The sequence below is a fragment of the Cyprinus carpio genome, chromosome A16 (assembly GCF_018340385.1).
Source record: "Cyprinus carpio isolate SPL01 chromosome A16, ASM1834038v1, whole genome shotgun sequence".
Taxonomy (NCBI): Eukaryota; Metazoa; Chordata; class Actinopteri; order Cypriniformes; family Cyprinidae; genus Cyprinus; species Cyprinus carpio.
Genome location: NC_056587.1, coordinates 18,674,308 through 18,699,422, shown reverse-complemented (window position 1 = coordinate 18,699,422; position 25,115 = coordinate 18,674,308). Strand labels below are relative to the sequence as shown.

Below are 25,115 nucleotides of genomic sequence, written 5' to 3'. Positions count from 1 at the left end.
TTTAGCTGGATATATGTCAGCACATACAAGGGGTTTATAAATCAGTTCCACAGATTTTCCTCCACGAATAATCATCATTATGACATTTTAATCATTACCTGTCTGAGGTTGATGGAGGAAGACTTAGATCTGCATATATCACGCATTTGGTAAAGTTTCCCTCAGACTCTGATGATTTTCTCAGGTTCTCATAGATCTCCTCTGTGGCAGTGGCTGCAGGTGTCTGATCAGAGATGAAAACTCTCTAGTGTTAATTTAGATTGTGTTTAATACATACAGAGGCTTTTTGTTTATTTAAAAGAAGATGAACTGTTCATGTGTTTAATACCTGTTCTGTGGGCTGCTTCTTTAATGTAATCTGTATCCTCCTGTAAAGATGTAAACACATACAGTTTTACTGACTCGTCTAATTTTATCCTCATACTGTATGGCGTCTATCCTGACTAGATTCCTTTTGAAGTAATTATACTGTATTATTATGTGTTAATAATTCAGAATGGTCAGAATACTACACTTTAGGTCACAACAATTATTATGTAACTTGGTTAGTATTATCTGCAAGTGTAAGATTTGCGTAAACCAATTGCATGTTTGACTGGCGCATGCATGAAATCAGAGCAGCGCAATACTGAACGCAGTACATGAAGTCATCAAGGGCTTGTGTAATATGTAGCGTCATTTCCACAAAGTACAAACTCAAGCAATCAGTTGACGTTTAACACGTATGAACTTTATGTTCTCTCTGCATTTCAACAGTATATTATCACATGCTGTGTGTCCACTTACCTAATAATGAGACCAAACATGACAACAGCCATTAGAATCAAAAACACAGCTGTTGCAGTCAGCAAGAATTTTTGATAAATAGTCACTATAGAAAGAAAAAAAAAGTTAGATAAATTTGTGTAAACTTTGCTCAGAATAGCATAATTTTCTTATTATGTCTCATGCAAGTTTTCTGTATGCATACAATACCTACAGTAAGTGATATTTTCCAAAATGTGCAGTATAAGGATGTTATTTTCAGTGTGATGAGTTACCGAAGTCACATTACTAATGTTAAAAATCATGTTTGTTTGTTTTTTACTCAAAGTTGAACTAAAAATAAGGAAAACACCACTTACATGATATTTTTCATACACTGAGGACACTATGCACATGTACTGTACAATATTTAGTAAGCAGGATTTGAATGTTGACTAAGCGCTATTTATGTGTTTTTTACTTTTTTGTTAATTATTTATTTCATATTTCATTGATATTATTGTTGATATTTTTGTAGAGTTTTTAGTTTTTATGTCATTTTTAGCAATGCAGAAGTATTGTCCATCATCCTTCTGGCTGGCAGCTTTGATGAAGAATTCACGATGAAATCCTATATGAGAGACATTTGCTTCTTTGATCAGAAACCAGCTGTAGTTTGTCACTGAAGGATTGGCATTACTCATACAGATCAGAGTCAGTGAGTTTCCTTCTCGTATCTTTCCAGATGGCAAAACAGCTATTTCAACGTTCTTTGGACTATCTGTGGGGAGAAGCAACAGGATATTTGCAAGAGAACTTTTAAACATTTGCATGCAATGCTGCTGTTGCAAAGAGATGTTGCATCAGAAACAGTGACTGTGGGTCAGTGAAATCTTCTGAAATCATCTAGCTTTTTCATTTCAAATTAATGCAGCATTTCTTTCTGTGAGATAGACATATATACAGTATATGAAGCATGGATACATTCTGTATAAAAGTCCATTTTCAATGAGTGGTAACTATTGTTTAGAAAGTATACTGCCATTCAAAGTTTTGGGGTCAGCAAGATTTTATGAAAGATTTTTTTTTTTTTCTGAAAGAATGCTCACCAAGGCTGCAATTGATTTTATGAAAATTACAGTAAAAATAGCATATTATGAAATATCATTACACTTTAAAATAAGTGTTTTCTGTTTTAATATTTTAAAATGTAGCAGTAATCATTACTCCAGTCTTCAGTGCCACATGATCATTCAGAAATCATTCTGATAGACTGACTTGCTGCTCAAGAAACATTTCTCATTATTATCAGCGTTAAAAACTTTTGTGCTGCTTAAGAGATGTGAACATACATTTTATGTCAAGCAATATTTCATCTGCTGAAGTTGAGCTGCTGTTCTTCAGAGCGCAGGAGTAGTTGCCAAAATCATGGTGAGAGACAGAAGAGATGCGGAACTCAATGTCAGTGGCTTCTGGAATCAGACGTTGATTTTTAAACCAGGCAAACAGCTTTTGTTTTGGGGTGCAGTTTTCTGTGCCGCATGTCAATGTCACAGAGTCTCCTTCATGGATGTGTCCATTCTCCTTTTGTGTTTTCACTGTTACTCTAAAAGGTAGAACTGTTAAAAGTAGTGTAAATTAATGAAATGCAATCAGAAACCTATTTAAAAACTAAAAAGACTAGGTTACACTAACATCAGCATCCCATCCTTTATTGACGTTGATGGTTCCATGAAGAACTTTTTACAAACTTTCCATTGTTTAAAAGGTTCTTTTATATCTTTTAAGAACTGTTCACTGAAAGTTCCTTTGGTATCGCTACAATAAACTAAACAAAACAAAACAAAAAAACCTCTGGAACCTTTGATTTTTAGAGTGTTTGTTGGAGATAGTGGTTTGCTGATATTTTATTTGTCATTGAACAAAACTGGCCTTTCATTTACCTGCTACGCTGAGGTGTATGCCACCTAGTCCAGTGTATTTTCCACGATAGGAATATTCAAAGCGAAAGAAATACATTCCGTTGTCATTTTTGGAGACATTGTGTAACTGCAGTGAGCAGTTTCTGTCTTGGTTTGCATAAGCTGTTCTGTTCTTGTACAGCTGGTGAATCTCTGCTGTATTTGAGTGATAGACAGATATTCCAACCTGTGTTCCGTCTTGTTTCTGATCAGCTTCTGGCTTGAACCATTTTGTTGTTTCAAGTGTAGAATAATACGGATAATCAAAGGTGCATTTGAAATCCACAGATGATCTTTCCAGTACACATATGCTTTTAGGGTTGTATGAAACTGACACTGAAGCCACAGCAGCTAAACACACAAAAAAATGTTTGTTTAGGTTTTCAGTTGGTCACCATTACTCCTTGTCCTTCACCCACAAGCACTTTTTTGGAGTCTGGACTTAAAATAAAGATTCTAATAAACTACAAATCACTGGATATGACCAAAATGTACAGCGGCAAACTGTTTAGTCCAGTTGTTCTCAACCAGCGGAAACATATGGAGCATCAGCACACTTATGAAGTGGCCACAAAATGGCTTAAAATTATTTAGAATTTAATAAAACAATTTTCAAAATAAACTAAATCAGCTAAAAATATATGCATGTTTCTTATTTGACTTTTTTCTACCAACAACTATAATTTCCATGCTCCTGGGAAACCTGGTCATTTTAAAAGTGTGATTTCCAGGCATGGAAAAGTCATGGAAATTTTTTTCCTGTTATTAATTTTTTTTTTATGCCAAGCTCTAAAATATTTTACTGAGCAGAAACAGTTCATCCCAAAATTATAAACAACTGGAAATATCATATAATTTCTTTGGTCAGTGTGAGCCCTGAAATAATTTCAGTTATTTGAACTGAATTATTTATAATTATTTCATTTGTATTATTGAACTATTTATTTAACTAATATTTTAATATATATTTAATATTAACTTTTTATATATATATATATATATATATATATATATATATATATAGATATATACACACACACACACACACACACACACACACACACAGTAGAAGTTATAATTTTTAAAAAACAAGCAGCTTTTGTCATTACAGCAGAAATATATTTTGCCTTATAGTCAGAAAGATAGTTATTTTATTTTTATTATTTATAATTATTTTTTATTTTATTTGTATTATTTAACTATTTTTTTAACTAATATACTTAATATTAACTTATTTTATATATATATATATATATATATATACAGTATAAGGTATAATTTTGAAAACAAGCAGCTTTGTCATTACAGCAGAAATATATTTTGCCTTATAGTCAGAAAGATAGTTATTTTATTTTTATTATTTATAATTATTTTTTTATTTTATTTGTATTATTTAACTATTTATTTAACTAATATACTTAATATTAACTTATTTTACATATATATATTATATATATATATATATATATATATATATATATATATATATATATATATATATATATATAGATATATATATATATATATATATACAGTATAAGGTATAATTTTGAAAACAAGCAGCTTTGTCATTACAGCAGAAATATATTTTGCCTTATAGTCAGAAAGACTGAGAACCACTGCTTTACTCAATCTGTTTAGTCAATAACATCATCTACAACTAAAAATACTCAAATACAAAAACTCACCTGATAGAAGCAGCTGTAATAATATGCTGATGTAAAACATGTTTTGTCCCTTTAGCGGTATTGTCTAAGAAGAAAACACTTGTTATATTACACACATGAGTAAGCTTCAGTCTTACGTCATGAAAGGTCTAATATATTTAAGCTTGCATCAGTAAACGGATATCCTTGTTCCAATGAGGAAAACTTCCCTAAATATGTGCTATAATAACAAAAATATATATTTGATTGATATCTTTGGTATGATTTAAAGCATGGTGAGCAGATATATCCATAACGTTTATTTAGTGAAACTCTACTGATGATTTTTAACACTTAAAACAGCATCTGAAACAGGAACTTAGAAAGGAAATGACAGCAGATGTGAGATGATGTAAGAATTTATTAAGTGATCAATGAAATGAAAGTTAGGGACACTGACACTGAGAGAAAGTCCCCTCTACAGTCCTCATCAAGTCTGTTTTGGCACCATATTGCAGTTTTTCTCTCTGAAAAAGGGAAAATACATCTATGTAAGAATAACATGGAATTATTGTACATTTCTTAAAATATGGCTGTAATTATTTAGTGTGATGACTACTTCAGGGTGTAGTGTTTTGTGACAGCACTGTTTCTGTGGAGTTCAGACTCAAAGTCATGGAGCATTTCTTGCCTATAGCGCCCCCTGCTGTCAAGGCAAAACAAGCCTCATTCAATTCTAAATTCCCTTATCATTACTTATCATAATAAATATTTAATTTCAATAAAACATTTCTTTTGCCAAGAGGAGGACGAATCCATCTAATCAATTTCATTTTTGTTCAAAAATCTCATTCAAAAAACAAAACTAGTGATAAACCAAACTGACAGATCAGTTTTCATTTTATATAGAAAACACTCAAAATGTGTAATTTATAGCCGATTATGTATTAATAAAAAAAAAAAAAAAAAACATTACATTTTAAAAACCTTTTAAGATGTTATTCATTTTTTCTTTACTTTCCCAGGCCTGGAAATCCCCATTTTAAAATGAATTACATTTTTTTAATGATTTTAGAAAACCTGTTATTAGTAACATATGCCTAAAAAATATAATAATCAATGATACAATTGGTGTTCACTAATATTAGTATTAAATATAGTTAATATAATAACTATAGGCCTACTTTGTCGTCCGGTCTAAATAAGAATAATAATATTAAATAATAATTCTCCTGTAACACAGTGACTAATGCAAATAGACTTATAGTGTTTTGGAATTGTTCTTTTTTTCTGTTTTTTGTTCCTTTTTTTACGAAGTGATACCAGAGACCTATAACATGATCTCATTTTCCTGCGCCATCGCCGAAGAAGGACCAAAGACTCATGACGTGTTTCTTCCGCGCCTAGACAAGCGGTAACGTTGAGGAAAACAAATGATCCTGTTACGGTCATCTGTCTTTTTATTTTATTCCCACATTTTTGCTTGAATTTCTTCACCAGGACACACGTCACGGCGAGTATGTATTCCTTTAAAGCTAGTTGACTGTAGCGGGGCGTTAGATAAAGTTTAATTCAGTCTGGAGCTTTAAAACAGAATCATGTGGCATCTGAACATTATTTCTAGATCGTTTACTAATAATCAATCGATTCAGACAGTATTTATTACTGTTAACTAGACAGTTAAGCCCAGTTTAACACAGACAGAATCTCTTTGTTTTATTTATGCTTCCTGAACGCTGTTCTTATTTATTTTCTGTAAGTTACTGTAGATAGATTGGTTGTGTCTCAAAACTTACGTGCAGCACGCGTGGTTTGCGTCTTTTTAAGCATCATAGGAGTGTGCAGCATTTTTTGGCATGCTGCAGCTTGCATGCTGTGATTTGATTTAATTTGATGTGATTAATTTATTTAATGAGGTTTGTTTGTTTTTTATTTATTTTTTGCAGAAGACTCATTATGGCGTTAAAATCCGGAGAGGAGCGCCTGAAGGAGATGGAGGCAGAGATGGCTCTGTGAGTTCTTCACATTTCACTTATGTTCAATTCCAGCTGTTTATTTGCAGCATAATATTGCTCTCAGGGCAGTGAGTGTGTAGAATAGGATGCACGCTGATGTTGTTGCTTGTCCTGTAGGTTCGAGCAGGAGGTGTTAGGAGGACCTGTGGCACCTACAGTGGTTGAAGCTGTGCCAGTCGCTCTGGCAATGCCAGGTGTACCCATCGTCAGGCCCATCATTGGTACAAACACCTACAGACAGGTATTATTTCTAACATAAAAGAAAAAAAAAATATGCCTTGTATTTAATGTTTTTTTTTTTTTTATAAGCTGGGGTGCTATTTTATTTTGTTTTTTTTTATAATGCTTTTATTTTGCATTATCTTATAAATGACTAATTATTCTGATTTACTTGTTTGTTTTTAATTACAAATTTGTACATACCATTACAATAACTTAAGTGAAAAGTTGAATTTTAAAAAATGATAAATATCGAAAATATATTTTAAAAAGCTATGATTTTTCTCCCCAGAATCCCAAAATCCAGTTTTAAATGAAAAATAAATGTATATTGCTTAAATCAATCATCAATTCCTTATTTTATATGCAAGTTATTGTTTTTTATATATATATATATATATATATAGATATATATATAAATAAAATATTATTATTATTATTTTTTTTTTGTAGGTCCAGCAGAGTTTGGAGGCAAGAGCTGCCACTTTCGTTGGTCCTCCACCTACATTTGTTGGTCCTGGTACATCTATATAAATACTTTTTTCATTTCACACTTTAAGACAAATTTCTAAATCGAAATCAGCTGACAATCATCTGATATTTATCTGTAGCTATACCGGCAGTAGCGCCGCCTCCAATGATGCGTCCAGCATTTGTTCCGCACGTCTTACAGAGACCAGGTATTCAGATTCATTCATATTTATTCTTTAAAACTTTTGTTAATTTATGTATTAATGGTTACATGGGCATATATATAAATAAGTCAATGGTATCTGTAATTCTATGATGCGTTCTGTTTATTTGTTTATGTTGAGGATTTTTTAAAAAGCTCTCTCTCTCTATATATATACACGCATACATAAAATAGTTATTTTATAAGTTATTTTAATTATTTCTTCAGTATTTTTCAAATACATTTACATATCATTATAGAGCCTAACACATTATTATGCATATTTTTAATGTCTCCCCAGGGGGTCAGAGAATGCCAATGATGCGTGGTCCACCTCCTCAAGGCATGATAGCACCTCCTCTTCCCAGACCTCCACCTCCTCCACCCATGATGATGGCTCCTCCCATGTCAGGACCTCCTCAGCCCCCGATGGCTCCAGTTGGACCGCCCATGGGACCCATGCCACCAGTGGGTATTTTCTGATCGAGTATTGTAATCATTTCAAGGTTGCATTGTACTGTAAAATCTTTCACGTCTGTATCTTGAATGTTTTTCTCAATTATTAGCAGGTTGGAAGCATGAACCCTATGAGTTCGCCACCACCGCGGCCCATGGCTCAAGACCCTCCGAAGATCAGTCCCAGTGTCATACAGGCGGCCCCCACTGTTTACACAGCACCTCCTGCACCTAAGAGAGCTGACCTCAAGAGCCAGAAACAAGCACGCATGGTAAAGTATCAACGTATTGTATGACCTGTTCACCATTTCCATGCCATCCATTTTGACAGTTAATATAAAGCACCACATGATTAAATATAAAAACCAAAACACACATGAATAAAAATAATAAAAACAAGCATGTGTGTTTGTGAGAAGTTTTAAAGGGGTCATAAACTGCATTTTTTATTTATTTGATAATGTTTCCTGAGGTTCGCTTATAATGTTAGTATTTTTACATCAAAAATGTTCTATTTGCCCAGACTTCAAAGCCCATTGCAATGATTGGATAACATCTTCGCACATGACATAAGTATTATATGTGGAGAGATCTCAAAAACTTTTAATATGTTTTTACTATTACAGCTGTTGAAATTAACTAATCATGTGGAGTGTTGATTATAGCATTATATTTAGATCTTCTCCCATTGCATAAAAGGTTGCAGCGCTCAGCACTGGAGCCGATGACAGACTGTTGAGTGCATGAATGCAGTGATCTCGTCATTGCAGCTCGGGTTTTGCACTCTCATAAATGCTTTTATTGTAACTAACAGTGCAAACACGATGTAAATAAGAGATTTATTGTGCAGTGTGTAGACTGCAGCACTGGCTATAAATTTGTGCTGTGATTGACAGCTCCAGCGATTATAAAGGGAGCGTTCTCTGATCACTTTCTTTATATTTAATCACAATTTAAACAACTGATTATTTTCATGCTACTGAGAGAAGCAACGTCTAGTCGACCGTTAAATCACTGGCTTGATTTAGTGACGCATAAACGGCAATAAATTATTTTGAGACAAAGAACATCTGACTTTACATGAATCATCACATATCAGAAAACACTGATCACAGATAAGAATTAATACGGTTACTTACATGTTGTGGTATTACTCTGTCAGGTCCTTATCTTACATTAAAAGTCTGTTTGCAAAGCCTGCGCCAAAACTATGACTGATTTACCCAAGAATCCACAGTCAAATATACCAAACAAACAAATAATGCTCTACTGAGACATCCACATAGTGGAAAATAAATAAGCACTTTCCTAGGATTAGGATCCTTTGGAAGGTAATGTTATTTTTAGTTCAGTGATCCTGTATTGCTCTTCTCTCCTTCTCATCTTACTAATGCTTCATTGGGCGGGGCCAAAGACATGGTGATCTAGAAGTAGGCATTGATCTGATTCTGCAGAGGCGGGCTTTCATCACACTATGATGTCATAATGTGATCAAATCTGAAACGAGTATTTTTCTGATCTTCGTTTCAATAAAAGTGTTTTTGCCCTAAAGAAGGAAGTTTTGAGTTGAAACTTACCTTATGTTATTATTAGGGCCGGGACTCGATTAAAAAAATTAATCTAATTAATTAGAGGCTTTGTAATTAATTAATAGAAATTAATCGCATTTTAATCGCATATAAATATTTGACCTGAGAACAGTGAGAAGTAATTTTTTTCACATGGATTTATAGTATACCATTGAATAATGACTGAATACATAAGCTTAAGCAACAAAATATTGTTTATTTTTGTTCAACCAAGTCTAGCAGACCAGTGCAATTTTTGCCATTAAGTGTAGCAATAGCATATTTAGAAACATTTTAGAAATAGTACATTTCAGAAATTCAGGTAGCTAATAGGTACTGGAACCTTCTGTAAATTGTCTTTTAAGTAAAACACAATACTGTCAAGTACATTCAGAACATTGGAAACCCTGACTATTAGAAAACATCTCTCTGTTGCTTAGAGGCCATAACATACTAAGTCCAACTCTCAATAACCTTGGCCAAAACAATAAATATATATGTAATATATGTTTTGCGTTGAGGTGATACGAGGCTCGATGTGCTGCTTGATATGCGAATTCCTTGTTGCATAGCTTGCACACAACCATGCTCTTATCGACGCTTCATCCGTTCGTTTTTTATAACAAAATTTCCCCTCCAAGGGGCCAACCAAAGTGGTCTCGTCTGCTTCTTCGTTCATGTCCACTGTGGTTTGTTGTTGTCTGAAGTCATGAACGCTAGTTGGTGCTCCAGTATAATCGGTGTGCCGAAACTCATCCAGTGAGAAACGTTCCGCGGTGCAAAAATAAGTTATTAAAAATCCGGAAATGTTTTTGTGTAATTAATTAATCTTAATTAACGCATTATTTTTTGTGTAATTAATTAATCTCAATTAACGCGTTAAAGTCCCGGCCCTAGTTATTATAGAACAATGACCTCTTACATGTCAAAACATTAAGGAAAATTTTATTTCTCAGTTCATGACCCCTTTTAGAGTCTTGTGCTTCCATTGTCATGTGTTCCCGATCATCTTAATCTTTTCTCTCCATCTTTTTCTCAGGAGGAGTTGTTAGCATTGGTGGCGGAGCAGCAGGCCACAGTCATGGCAGCTGGGCTGCTGGACTCAAAGAAGGAGGCGGCCACTGATGACAGCGCAGTCGGGCCGAGCAAGCCGGAGCCTGAGCCTACACATGTGGAGGTTTAATATGATTCAACATGAAATTTGAAACTTATTTAAGCATATACTGTAACATGTTATAAAAAGTAATGTTCTGCACCACTAGAATTGTATCATGATGAGCAACAATTTTCAAACACATGCCCTGTTTAGACAGAGTCTGTTTAGATACATCCCCTGTTTAGACAAAGTCCTGCCCTAAATTCATTCCATCGGATAAGAAATATCTAGTCCAATTTGGCCATTTAGTGCTGTTAATGATGCAGAAATTACACATTACACAAATTATGCATTTTGCATAATGAAAAAATATATATAAAACAGCTCTTGGAGGAAAAGATAAAATCATGGTTGTTTTAGTAATTTTTAATACTATTTATTACTATTTTAAATTGGCTTGTATTTTATATTTTCACTTTTAGTTTGTGTTTTTTTCCATTTTAATTTAAGTATTTATATTTAGCTTTAATTAATTTTAGTTTTCATAGTTAGTTTTAGCACTTCACCTCAAATTCAGACTTGTTTATTGCTGTTAGTTGCCAAAGAAGCATTTCAAATTTAAGTTGAATTCTTTGGCCTTCCATTTATATTCTTTGGCCTTCCATTTATATTCTGTTTTAGTTCAGCCTTATTAATGAAAACAAATTTGAATAGTTTTATTTAACAGTGGATACAACACTGGATGAAGAAAGTTCATTTAAAAATGAAAGCTCTTTATAGGAATTCTTGATATGAATTTTGCTCTAATTATTTCTTATTCACATGTGCATAGCCTGCTGATACTAGCACAGAAGATAAGAAGAAAGGGAAGCAGGAAAAGATGAAGAAATGCATCCGGGTAGCAGCTGGTGTCTCATGGGAGGACACCAGTCTATTAGAGTGGGAAACAGGTTTGCGGACATTTAGTAAATTTTGTAAAAATGTTTACTTTTCTTTATAAAGGAGCCAAGCACATATAGAAATGAAATGATCACCGTTCTTGGTCTCTTAGATGATTTCCGGATATTTTGTGGCGATCTGGGGAATGAGGTGAATGATGACATTCTGGCGAGAGCGTTTAGCCGTTATCCATCCTTCCTGAAGGCAAAGGTTGTTCGAGACAAGCGCACTGGGAAAACGAAGGGTTATGGCTTTGTGAGCTTTAAAGATCCCAATGATTATGTGCGCGCCATGAGAGAAATGAATGGTGAGTTAATGAGGATATTAATGAATGCGTGTTCAGATCAATACATAAAAATACAGTTCATTAAATCAGCATATACATGCTGTTCAAAAGTTGTTGTTTTTTTTCATTTTATGCTTTAAATAAATACTTTTATTCAGCAAAGATGCATTAAATGGATCAAAAGTGTCAGTAAAGACATTACTAATGTTACAAACAATTTCTATTCCAAATAAATGCTGTTCTTTTGAATTTTGTATTGATCAAATAACCCTAAAAGAACAAAATATTTCCACAAAAATATTAAGCAGCACAACTGTTTTCAACATTGATCATAATAAAAGTGTTTATTAAGAACCAAATCAGAATATTAGAATGATTACTTCAGGATCATGTAATACTGAGGAATAATGACTGCTAAAAATTCAGCTTTGCATCACAGGAATAAATTACATTTGAATATATAATCATTTAATACTGAGGAATAATGACTGCTAAAAATTCAGCTTTATATTATATATATATATATATATATATATATATATATATATATATATATATATATATATATATATATATATATATATATATATATATAGATATATAGATATATAGATATATATGTGTGTGTGTGTTTGTGTGTATTTGTCTGAATTTTGGTGAAAATTAGCTTCATTTTGAGATGATACTGTATCAAAATGATTTTTTTTATGGTCATCATGCTCTAACACATTCATTTGTCTTTGATTTTAGGGAGGTATGTGGGCAGCAGACCCATCAAACTGAGAAAGAGTTCATGGAAGGATCGCAATCTGGAGGTCGTGCGTAAGAAACAGAAGGAGAAAAAGAAGTTGGGACTGAGATAATTCATTTGTTCTGAAACTGTGGACTTGATCTGTGTGTCATCCAGCAACTATAGAACAGAGTAGGACTCACTCACACTCCTGCAGTAGTTGCAAATAAACAAGCATCAGGTTCTTATATGGCCCTTTTTGATTTATTTCCATGTGTATTATTACAAACAGACCTCTCCCTCTCTCTGCATGCTGAAAAATCATGCAAATTCTTTCACTCGTCGAGAGATTTTTAAACATAAAGTGTGGTAATGAAACTGGTTTGGATGTTGAAAATGTTGGTTTTGTTTTCTTCCTCAATTTTTTTTTTAAATCTTTCAGCAACTAACTGTAAAGTTCAGGAAGGCAGTTACATTTGTTGCTGTATAAGTTGGAAGTTTTAAGTAATAAGTGTAAAAAGGCAAATGTTTTCAATAAACTGAAGGGTTCCTTTAATCTAAATTCGTATCTGTTTTATTGCACTCATTCCTATTCAGAATGTTGACTTCCTCAACTGATTATTCTAAAAACAACCACCAGGTGGCTTCACAAAGTTATTTTGTCATGTATGGTATATATATTTTTTTAGAATCTCTTGCAAATGTTAATAATACATAACTAGTAACTAATGCATAATGTAAACACAATTATAAAAATACCATTTATGAATTATTTGGGAAAAGATGTCATAGTTACTGGTGGTAGCTAACGAAATGATTTTTCTCCTAACCACACACGCCCACTTGCATGAGTTTCTAAAAGACTCATTTCCTAAAGCTGGTGTGAAAAAGCAGAAATGGCTCATGCATCAACCTGTCTGACAAACAACTGAGAATATATACACACATCACAACGGCAAGAGAAAATGCACCGTAGAGCCACATGTGAGTTTTGAATTCTTAATCAAAATTAGGACAGCTCTTTATTTTAAGTTTAATGATATCTAAATGTTTTCAGGAGCCTTTTTAAAAATATCCTTGTTCTGTGTATACCGTCTCTGTTCATGCTTTCATATTTAGTAATTTGTTTGTTTATAAAAGTCATTTCATTGTCAGTCTGTTAATGTTTCATATTTGGTTGTGTAGTTTCTCATATTTGTTTGTGTAGTTACCGTATTCATGTACTACAGTATTTCCCAGGAACCCTGGCATACTTTAAAGAATACTATGGTACATGTTATGTCTTTTTAGAAGTCCTCGAAATAACATGGAATATTATAGTACTTTGAGATGCACCTTGCTGACTATAAAAATGTTTCCATATGTACCCTGATATAGAATCTTTGATTACCATTCATATACTAAGATACTCTAAACTACATTAAAGGATACCAAGATATTTTTTGGTATTTTTATACATACCATAGTAGTGACTAATTACTATATTTATGTACTATGGTATTTTATGGTACTACTTAAAAACTAGCAAGCTACTTAAAAGAATACCGTGGCAGTATCATAATACTATCATTTTGCATGCCAAAATAGTTAATAAACCCAGTGTTTGTCTTAACAAGAGAAACCACATTAGGGTCAAAATTAGGGTCTAATTTTTTTTAAAACTCATATTCAGGTTAATTTCTTCTTAATTCTACTGGATGACGATTGCGCGCCTCCGCCTACTGATCAGCGGCGCGCTACAGGCTTCCTTTTGTCCAACGGGCCACCTCCGTGGAACACTCCATTCTGAAAAAAAAAGAGGGGGGAACAGCTTGGTTATCTTTTAGAAAGTATGACTTTACACAGCAAACAGCGCTGCTAACACATCAGACGGAAGTAGATAAGGGTATTAAGCTCTAATTATTTTGTAACGCGTCGATATATCGCGTAAAAAGTGTCCTCGACCGCGTCGATGTAAAGTGAGTCCACCCGAAAGTTGTTTTGAGAGCGGCGAAGAACCCCTCAGTTCTCCCAGCGAGCAGAGAAGACGAGATGGGCGGGAGAACACGCTGGGTCGATTCCGCTGTTGCGGGAAATCAGCTTGATTTGAGTCTCCTCTCTGAGTAAATTGTTTTCGGATGTCACAGTGGTGACAGTATGTATCTGAGCGGGATTTTTGGAGTTGCTTGAGCGCGCGCTGGACCGTTCTTCCTCCTCCTCTTCCTCTTTTCGCTCTTTATTGGGGTTCTCCTCTCTAACGGCGCGCAGTCTTTGGCGTCTGGTGTGGACCCAGATTATTAATACGCTATTGCAAAATAAAACCAGGATGTAAGGAAAAGCGTTGATGTGGGAAGGGAACTTTGGAAACGCATCCTGATCCAAACACGGAGCCCAGCTGGTCCCTCCCGCCTAAGCAGGAGATAGGGATGGTGGTAAGTTGTATTTCTGTATTAAACCCTTCACAATCAGCCTCAGTGTTCATTGGTTTTCCACAGCCTCCACTTTCCTCCTACTGATTGAGTTGGTTGTATTGATGCTGTTGTTGCCATTAGTTACGAGATCAGCCTCAGCAACACACCGCATTTGACAAACTGCTATTGTCCCTCATCTCATGTTGTCAGAAAGGGGTTCACTGTTTTTTGTTTTGTTTTTGGTGGGGGGGTTTGAGCCCCTCCCCGCTAACCATTCCCACCCACCCAGCACTATTCCACTGGGAGTACAGCTCCTTTTCAGGGTATAATTTCATTTATCTGCCATTGTGATGTGCTCATCATCAATATCCATTTCAGTTGACAGCCATATGCATCTTCTTTTGTTGCGCTTGCATCATTATTTCTCATTCTTATCCAACAAAGACATGTCCTGAAACTCCTTGTCCCCTCGTGAATATTTCAGGTGGCAGGAAACATGCATTTAGACAGTCTACAGAAGGTCTTTGAGTCATCTAGTCTAATTTTGGTGATCTGATTACTGTTTGATCAGTGGTTTGTTTAAAAGCAGTGGACCTGCCGGTTCTTCTAGACACTAACTGACTGACAAACATGCTTACTTTGTTCAAGCATATGGCTCGACTTCTTGGGAAAGCACTGGTCTGTGTTGATGCTTACTCAGTCAACATTGACTAAGACCAGTCAACGGTTGAAATGCAGTGACGTGGAGCTGAAGTTCATTGTAAATCACCACAAAGAGTTGAGACAAGGGAAATTTTATTATTTCGGCATGTTAAGAGAAGGGATTATTGCATTCATTAAACCACCAACCAACCAAATTTGTTTGTGGTGTCTTTTAGCTGTAGAGTTTCGTCTGTTGGCTAAATCTATTTGCTTAAACAGATAGTTCATCCAAAAATGAAAATGTTGTCCTTGTTTACTCTCTCTTTCATGTTTTTCCAAACCAATGTGACATTCTTTCTGCTGTGGAACACTAAAGGAGAAGAATATTTACAGAAAACAATAAAAGTGGATGGGCACCAAAGTCTGTCAAGCTCAAAAAAGCACCTTAAAAGCATTCCATATAATTTGTGTGCTATTTTTCCAAGCTTTATAAAGTCAAATGACAGATTTATATGTGGAATAGATTAATGTTTAGCTTAACATTAAAATGTAAATAAAATTTTAATTCAGGCTAAAGTTTAAAGGAATAGATCAGCCAAAATTGAAAATTTGCTGAAAATTTACTTCCCTTCAGGCCATCCAAGATGTAGATGAATTTGTTTCTTCATTTGAACAGATTTGGATAAATTCAGCATTGTATCACTTGCTCACCAATGGATCCTCTGCAGTGAATGGGTGCCGTCAGAATGAACGTCCAAACAGCTGATAAAAACATCGCAATAATCCACAAGTAATCCACACAACTCCAGTCCATCAGTTAATGTCTCGTGAAGCTGTGTGTTTGTAATAAACAAACCCATCCTCAAGACGTTTTTAAACTTTAAACCATTGCTTCCGGCTAAAATACAATGTCCTCTGTCCATAATATTGCTTTCTTTAGTGGAAAGAGAGAAATATGCATAGACAAAGCAGTGTTTACAAGCAAAAACAGTTATAAACACATTGTGAAGTTTTTATCAGCTGTTTAGATTCTCATTCTGACGGCACCCATTCACTGCAGAGGATCTATTGGTGAGCAAGTGATAATGCTACATTTCTCTAAATCTGTTCTGATGAAGAAACAAACTCATCTACATCTTGGATGGCTTGAGGGTGAGTAATTGTTCAGCAAATTAGAAATTTTATGTGTGAACGATTCCTTGTTTGACAGCGGTGTTTTTCACAGAAGAAGGAAAGTCTTACTGGATGAGACATATTATTGCAATTTGTATTTTTAGGTGCACTGTTTGTTGAAGTAGCCATCTTAGTTATAAGTCCGTAGATGTTAATTCTCCTTTTTGTTGAATTGAGATCATTGCATTTTTAAGGTTGGGTTTAGTGTGGGCTTGGTCAGACTTCAGAACAACGTATGGCGAAAACCCATGACTGGAGCGAGAGACGCTGGGTGTGATGAAGCACTAGGTGATCAAGGTGTTTAATTACCGCCACAGCATCCTGGTTTGGTGGAGAGCATGTGTAGGAGCTTGGCAGTGTCTCTGTGGACACTCCTGTCTGGAAGATTTACGATGGATATTTGGGAGTCAGAAGGCTGTTCTTTTTCATTCTTGTGACTGTGTTGATTGGATTTTCTTGACACTGGCAATCGTTTGGCAGCGTGTGCAGTAGAAATCAATTCAGTTAGACTCTAATGAGGTCTAAAGTTCCTCCTCGATGATAAATGTCTAGGTAGAGCTTGGCACAGCCCTCATGTGGGCTGTCTTGAAGACCCGGCACAGTTTTCTCATTAATAATGAATTCAGGCTGTATTCCAGAATGCATTTACTTTATATAATAGACTAAAGCTTGTATATTAAACTAAGGTTACCAGTCCAAGCTTAAAGGAATAATTCATTCAGAAATGATTTATTCTTACATTCCTTGTGACATAGAAGCCTTTATACAACTTTTTTTTTTCCATATAATGACAAAAGGCTTGGAATATTGTGTTTGAGTCATATGGACCACTTTCTTAGTGTTTTTGGAGCTTGAGCATTATGAAATGTTGGCATACAGTGAAAAAGTGTGAATTCTTCATAACATTTTCTTTTATGCTCCAAAGAAAAAAATAACCGCATTTTGGCTCAGAACAAATAAATATTAAATAATAACAGAATGTTCATTTTTGTTAAAGAGAGAATTCACCCCAAAAAAATGAAATGTCATAGTTTACACACCCTCATGTTTCTTCTGTGAAAAATAAAAGAAAATATTTTGGAATGTTGAGAATTTTTTCCCATACAATACTGGTCTGGAATTAATTTTCATTTTTGGGTGAACTGCCCTTTTAACTGTTATAATCTCATTGATGACCTGTCAGCGCTGTTATGTGATGTTTGTCTCTCTGCAAACGTATATTCTCTTTGGTCTTTTAAAAAGAAACAGCCGGTTTGGAACCATAAAGCAAGGATGGAAATTAAAAGGAGCCTATCAATATGCAAATACAGCCCCACATGGAGACATGAATGGAGCAAATGCTCATAACCTCAGAGAACATGCTGTTTGCATGAGAGACAGCTGTGTTATGCAACCTGCGCCTCCATCCTTCACTGCCACTTGGGCTGTTGCAATTATATAAAGATCTCCTGTATGTTGAAGAGAGAGGGCAAAGAGAAAGGGTAGGCCTGTATGATGCCCGCCAATCTTCATTTTCATCTTCTCATCTGTTTCCTGTTTACCGCTCGAGTCGTGTGTCTGTCAGACACTTCCCCTGACTGCTCTTTTTCTTCTTGTATGAAAAGGTTGGGCATCCATCCAATGCATGCTGTTGCTCTGTGTTGTTCAACTGCATCACTTGGATTATACAGGTGCTTCTCAATAAATTAGAATGTTGTGGAAAAGTTCATTTATTTCAGTAATTCAACTCAAATTGTAAAACTCATGTATTAAATAAATTCAATGCACACAGACTGAAGTAGTTTAAGTCTTTGGTTCTTTTAATTGTGATGATTTTGGCTCACATTTAACAAAAACATCTAAACAAATGAGAATATGGTGACATGCCAATCACCTAATCAACTCAAAACACCTGCAAAGGTTTCCTGAGACTTTAAAATGGTCTCTCAGTCTGGTTCACTAGGCTACACAATCATGGGGAAGACTGCTGATCTGACAGTCATTGACACCCTTCACAAGGAGGGTAAGCCACAAACATTCATTGCAAAAGAAGCTGGCTGTTCAAAGAGTGCTGTATCCAAGCATGTTAACAGTAGTTTGAGTAGAAGGAAAAAGTGTGGAAGAAAAAGATGCACAACCAACCGAGGTCCTAGAGTCTGGAGGAAGGGTGGAGAAGCTCATAGCCCAAGTTGCTTGAAGTCCAGTGTTAAGTTTCCACAGTCTGTGATGATTTGGGGTGCAATGTCATCTGCTGGTGTTGGTCCATTGTGTTTTTTGAAAGCCAAATGCTTCCTTATGCTTCCTTCTGCTGACCAGCTTTTTGAAGATGCTGATTTCATTTTCCAGCAGGATTTGGCACCTGCCCACACTGCCAAAAGCACCAAAAGTTGGTTAAATGACCATGGTGTTGGTGTGCTTGACTGGCCAGCAAACTCACCAGACCTGAACCCCAGAGAGAATCTATGGGGTATTGTCAATAGGAAAATGAGAAACAAGAGACCAAAAAATGCAGATGAGCTGAAGGCCACTGTCAAAGAAACCTGGGCTCCCATACCACCTCAGCAGTGCCAGAAACTGATCACCTCCATGCCACACTGAATTGAGGCAGTAATTAAAGCAAAAGGAGCCCCTACCAAGTATTGTGTACATGTACAGTAAATGAACATGCTTTCCAGAAGGCCAACAATTCACTAAAAATGTTTTTTTTATTGGTCTTATGAAGTATTCTGATAACCAAAGACGTAAACTACTTCAGTCTGTGTGCACTGAATTTATTTAATACACGAGTTTCACAATTTGAGTTGAATTACTGAAATAAATGAACTTTTCCACGACATTCTAATTTATTGAGAAGCACCTGTATATGTGAATTTAATGATTCATTCACAGTTTGCTGTTGTAGTGGCGGAGGATATTCACAGGTGTAGAGCTGATGCTAGGAGATGGTGATGTCTGGTTCAATCCTCAGAGAAAAACTGAAGTTTGTATTTCATTCACATGCTTTTAGAGTTTCCTCTACGTTTCAGATGTTGAAGTCTTAAATTTACTCACCCTCTTGTTGCTCCAAACCCAATGATTCTTCTGTGAAACACAACAGGTTACGCAGAGCATTTATGCATGTTTTTTTTCGTGCAACAAAAGTACTAGCTAAGTTTCCATCCACTATTTATGCTGTTCTGTTATAAACAAAATGAAAACTGTGCTGTATTAAACCTGTTTCCATCCCATTTTTTTACGATAAAATGTTGTGTGTAATGAAGTTATTTGATGGTTATCCTTTTTGTTAAAGCTTTGTGTAAGGTTTTTTTCTTTTTCTTTTTTTTTTTTTGGGTGGGCCATTTCACCGTGTATGCAGTCAGAATAGATTTAACGCACCCTTGAACATCTAGAACTGTGCTTAAATGTGCTTAAATCAGCTATATCATAGACATTTTGATATACTAAACATTTTCCTGCAAGAAAGTTTTTAATGGAAACTTAAGTAGTGACAGGTAAAAAAAATAAATAAAACATGACCATGGAGTACTAAAAGTAAGTCCATACACCCCTATATTTCCAAGACTTTTTAAGTCATACAATAGCTTTTTGTAGGGAACAGAGCAAAACTCCTTATTCGCTGAACATTTTCCCATCCAGTTGCTTTAATTTAACATCTCCTTTTGTGTTTCACCCAAGTCAGAATTTGACTAACAGAAATTATTATTATTTTTTTTATTATTATTTTCTTTTTTAATGAACTGTTCCTTTAAGCTTCTGGATGTTTTAAATAGAGAACTAATATTTCATTCACATCAATTATTGAGCCCTGGAGCAGCCCTACAGCTGTCCTGAATCATCAGAATGAGTGACTGGCAGGCATTTGAGTGGCATAATCGTTAGTATTTCATTTGTCTTTAATTATTGAGCCCTGGAGCAGCCCTACAGGGTAGCTTTGTATTTCTTTTGTCTTTGTTCTGTGTGGTGATTCTGTTTTAAATAGTTCTCACCTTAGGTGAGGTCTGGGCTTCAAGCGCAAAGAACACTTTAGATCTTAACAAATGAGACAAAGGAACGAAGTGAACTCAAAGTTTGAAATGGTGCTCATTTGATGATGTTTAAGACATGCCAGAGTTCTGCAGGGCTTTTGTGAGTCTTTCACAGATTTACATTTCTGTAATGTACTAAAACCTGTGCAATTTTAAGAGCAAACACTGTGCTGCATGACTATAAATTACAAAGATTAAATATTAAAGTTGTAAATCTGGCGGAAAATACAACTGTTTTTTTTTTTCAAGAGCTGATATCTAGATTATGATATGATTATGCAGTTTTTACTAAGAAGTTCACATTTGAAAACCGAAACCGTGCATAATCAGAGGTGGAAATGCCGCAATGGGGAACTACAAATAATACTGATTGGCCAAGTGGACACAATTATTGACCAATTTTTTTTTGTTAAAGTTGTTTTGTAGAGGGTTTTAGAGATGATGTCTTTGTTAAAAATAAATAAATGTAGTTTCTGCGACAATGTTGAAGCACTAAACTAAAAAGTGCATAAAACCATTCTCATTTTCTGACAATATAGAATCTAGATGGTCTTGCTTTCAATAAAGTGTCAATTAAGTAGTATTTTAAGGCTACCAACAGTGTTCTTGTTGGCAGGTTCAATTGCAATTGAAGTCTTTGTTTCATTATTAATTTTTACAGATAATATCAGCAATAATTATTAAGAACTATCAAGATGAAATACCTTTTATGATATGCATTTTTGCTGTTTGTCATTAACAAATTTAATGGTACAGTACCGGTTTTCAAATATAGATTATTGGTAAAAGATCTTTTAGGTGGGGCTTGTGATAAATATTCTGCGGTATTACATATTTCATGGCCTGTTCCTGAGCAGGCGCAGCTGTGGCAGTGACCTCTTTCCCAGGCTTCGATATGAGCTCTGATGGCTCTTGGCACTGATGCCCCCGGGACAAACGACACAGAGTCACAGTTCAACCACTAGAGTCGTTCTGCCCTGTCAGCCCACATTTCTCAAAGACTGTGTGTCTCTCATTCTTGCACATCTCTTGATTTTCTCACTGAATCTCATAGATTATTTTTAGGGATAAGACGTCGTTCACACTGTTATATTCTAGTCTTTAAGAAGGATGTTGTGTGAGAGAATTTGCAGTGCTGCATTGTTACTACCTAAGTTTGTGCTCTTGTGCTCACCAAGGGTGCCATTATTTGATCAAACATACAGTAAAAGCATTAGTATTGTGGAAAAGTATTACAATTCTAAATAATGGCTTTCTGATTGAATATTTTTTTTTAACATGGAATTAATTCCTGTGATGCATTTCAGCATCATTACTCCAGTCTTCAGTGCCACATGATCTGTCAGAAATCAGTATGTTGACTTGGTGCTCAAAAAACATATCTTAGGATCATCAATGTTGAAATCAGTTGTGCTGCTTAATATCTTTGTGGAAACATCACACTTTGATGAATAAAAAGTTCAAAAGAACAGCATTTATTCAGAATAGGAATCCTTTGTAACATTATTAATGAATTTACTCTCACTTTTGATCAATTTAATGCATCCTCGCTGAATAAAATTGTGTATGTGTATATATATAAATTTTTTTCAATAACAAAAAAGCTTACTGACCTCAAACTTTGAACGTGTTTAAATGTGTTTTAATTTAAAGGTGAACAATCCCCAGCGTGTGATTTTTGTGTATCGATTAAACATTATTTAAAGACCTGTCCTGTTTTTAATATGAAAAGGCAATGGTTTTATTCATCAAGTTCCTTTATGATTGTTTTTCAAAAAGATTTCCCCAGGAAAACATTTGTTCTTCAGTAAATAAATAATCTTATAAAGTTTATTTTTAAAAAGCCTAGGCCTATTTGTTTTTAATACTTTGATCTTTCCATAAAGATAGCCATAGTTGCTGATATGGCAATAAAAAAAAAATTAATATGCAATAAATCTAGCTGTCCAAATTGCAAAAATAAATTGTGATAGTCCTTCATAAATAAGTTAATTTATTTGTAGCTGTTGTTACAGACCAGTATTCCAAAGTAGAAAACTAGCTAATTATTTGTTTTAAATTGTTTTGGTTTTTTGGTCAAGAAAACAATTTTAAAATGTTGGCAGGACTATTAGAAAACTGAACTACTGGTCTGAAACTGGTCCATCAAAGAAAATCCTTATTGTTTAACCTGTGTGTGTAAGTATCTTCTCGTTCTCAGCTCATGTAAACTCTGTTCTCTGTGGTGGCATGCTGCATTTCCTTCTGTGAGTTTATGTTGTGGCTCAGCCTTTCGTCACACTGCTCAGAGCCGAATTTGATGTCCTTGAGGTCTGTGTGTTTAACGTACAAAGGAAATGGTGAGGTTTTTTTGTCTTTTAGAGTCTTTTTCAACTCAATCTTAAGTTTTTTCATCCTAGGTTGTTATCATGTCGTAGTTGCTGATTATTTTGTTGTTTTTTTGTGGAGTGGATTTGCATTCCTCGCTCCACTTCATTTATCTGTGTTTTATTCTGAATGAATGAAGTAAAAGCTCTAAAGCAGTCGCAGGTCCTGTAAAAGCAGCTGCTTTGAACCCGTGCCCAGAGGAACTTTGTGCCAAAACAAATGGCCTTTGCCCACCCCCACCGTTACATACAGGGCATACGTCAGTATGTAGCTCTCTGTGAATGCTAATTTGTGAGGGTAATGATGTTTAAGACCCTTACATTCATTTCACACAGTTATAAGTTCACCCAAAAATAAAAATTACATTTCACAAACTCACTCTTAATCTGGGGACATACTTTGCGACTTTAAGGGCTGCCAGGATCCAATATACTGTTACACATGTGTTTTCTTTCTCAGCTGTTTGCTTTCACTTAAGACATAAATTTAACTGTTTAAGGCCTATAAAGAGGCAACGCTCTATGAGCACACGTGTGCGTGCCCTAAAAATTAGTGGTTGACCGTTATATGGCCAAGGCCGATATTTGCCATTTTTCAAATATCGGCATCGGCCGGTAAGTTTTTCTGCTTGGCCGGTGTGTTCGAGGCGGGACTTTTTTTTTGACGGTGCTGAGAGCAGCAGCGCCTGAGTGTACACAGCTTACATTCTCCTTCTTGTTTGCTGTCATCGTTAACAGTTCTGTCTAATATGGATAAAAGTCTGTCTAATAGAATGATTAAACCAAGGAATTAATGTATATAAAAAGTATTATAACGATTGCTTTTATATTATTAGTAATCGATAGGCAAATATTATAATACTTTCTCATTTGCCATCAGCATTAAGCAAATACGCATTTATATAATTTAAACAAATCTTTGAATGGCTAATGAACATTTTATTTCACTTGTGAAGTGTGCATTTTTATTTAGCATGATCGCGTGTTCGCTGTGTGATGGTCGGTCCGTGTGAATTAAATGCTTTAAACTTTAAACTCGTGATTTCAAATTATGCTGCGCTTTATGCATTTGCCCACCGTCATATTCATGTCATTCCCTGTGTGCTGGATGTAAAATGAGTGTTACCCTTGCTTTATTTGAAAATATGATTCCTAATGCCTTCAAAACACAAACGAATTTAGGCTTAATAAGTGAGCTTATCAGCTTCTTGTTTACATAAAATAAAAGTGGATATATACTTTTTTTTTTGGTGATTATTTAATTTGAGTAATAGTCATGCAACTAGTCTCTTGTTTTTCAGTAAATAATGTAGAAAGACCTTCCTAATGCTTAATTTATTTATACTAATTAATAATATAAATAAAAATTAATTTATATTCATTTTTTTCTTGTTTAAAATTAATTACTTATTAAAATTATAATTAATTTATTATTATTATTATTATTATTATTATTATTATTCTTTAATAATAATAATAATAAATAACTAAATACTTTTTAAAGTTAACAAAAACAAAATTTGAAAAGTTTTCCCCTTTCTGATTATAGTTTTGATTCAGTTTTAAATATATTTGAGGTAAAGTTGAGGAAATTCAAACTTACTTGCAAGTACTTTCAAATCTGTTGACAACTTTCATTCTGTTACGAGTTTCACACGGTTTTATTTAATCACCACCACTTATTCACTCAAATACTCTCATGCAAACAGACAAACGCTTTGTCTAACTCCAGAGACTTCACACCCAGGCTCTCTCTATCATTTCCTCATTTTTTGTCGTCTTTTCTTCCTCCGACTCTCACGTGGCCCCAGCTGGGATGCAGAGAGAGTGTTTAGTATGCCAGCAGCGCTTCTGAGCCTTCCTGATTCTCCATAGAGAGCAGGACAGAACGTGAGAAGGGGGGTTACAGTGCCACAGTGGACTGTGGGAGCAGAGTTTCTAAGATCCACTCCAGGAATATCCATGATTCATTTGACCTTGGTTTTACCCAATCTCCAGTTGTCCTTTGTCATCCCAGGCACATGAGTTCTGCCCCATGCTAGAATCTGAGGGGAGTGTAGATGGAGGTTTTGGAGCAGTTGCTTCCCTGAGTGAGCGTTCAGCACTTGCGGGGACAGACATGGATAGCAGTAGATCTATGAATGAGGTCCTTTAGAGTGCTGGGGGTTGGGTGGGATCTTTAGGAAGGGGCTGAGGAAGGAATAGGG

The 25,115-nt window shown here is 34.9% G+C and overlaps 3 protein-coding genes across 7 annotated transcripts in view; 2 read left to right on the top strand and 1 right to left on the bottom strand.

The window, feature by feature from the left end:
* Positions 1-1,283: 1,283 nt before the first annotated feature.
* On the bottom strand, positions 1,284-4,551 carry LOC109087780 (B-cell receptor CD22-like; the record flags this gene model as incomplete). Its single annotated transcript, XM_042773124.1, has 4 exons — positions 4,394-4,551; positions 2,688-3,056; positions 2,097-2,363; positions 1,284-1,525 (listed from the first exon to the last, which is right to left on the bottom strand). Coding segments are annotated over exons 1-4 (918 nt in total), but the record flags the coding sequence as incomplete, so codon positions are not given.
* A 1,127-nt stretch (positions 4,552-5,678) lies between these two features.
* Positions 5,679-12,895, top strand: LOC109087748 (RNA-binding protein 42). 5 transcript variants are annotated; one of them, XM_042773116.1, is made up of 11 exons: positions 5,679-5,765; positions 6,298-6,363; positions 6,484-6,607; positions 7,039-7,099; positions 7,197-7,265; positions 7,560-7,726; positions 7,825-7,986; positions 10,322-10,459; positions 11,211-11,328; positions 11,430-11,624; positions 12,354-12,895. In XM_042773116.1, exons 1-11 carry the CDS (start codon positions 5,689-5,691, stop codon positions 12,464-12,466), a joined length of 1,290 nt encoding a protein of 429 aa, XP_042629050.1. In that variant the 5' UTR covers positions 5,679-5,688; the 3' UTR covers positions 12,467-12,895. The 5 variants fall into 5 exon arrangements, with proteins under 5 accessions (XP_042629050.1, XP_042629049.1, XP_042629048.1 ...); XM_042773115.1 differs by having other exon boundaries at positions 7,039-7,105; positions 7,828-7,986; XM_042773114.1 differs by having other exon boundaries at positions 7,039-7,105.
* A 269-nt stretch (positions 12,896-13,164) lies between these two features.
* LOC109087749 (rho GTPase-activating protein 33-like) overlaps positions 13,165-25,115 on the top strand; it is a 50,341-nt gene continuing 38,390 nt past the window's right edge. Inside the window, exon 1 of the mRNA XM_042773113.1 lies at positions 13,165-13,317. Within this exon, the coding sequence (XP_042629047.1) occupies positions 13,299-13,317 (19 nt within the window). The 5' untranslated portion in view covers positions 13,165-13,298. The remainder of the gene's footprint in view (positions 13,318-25,115) is intronic.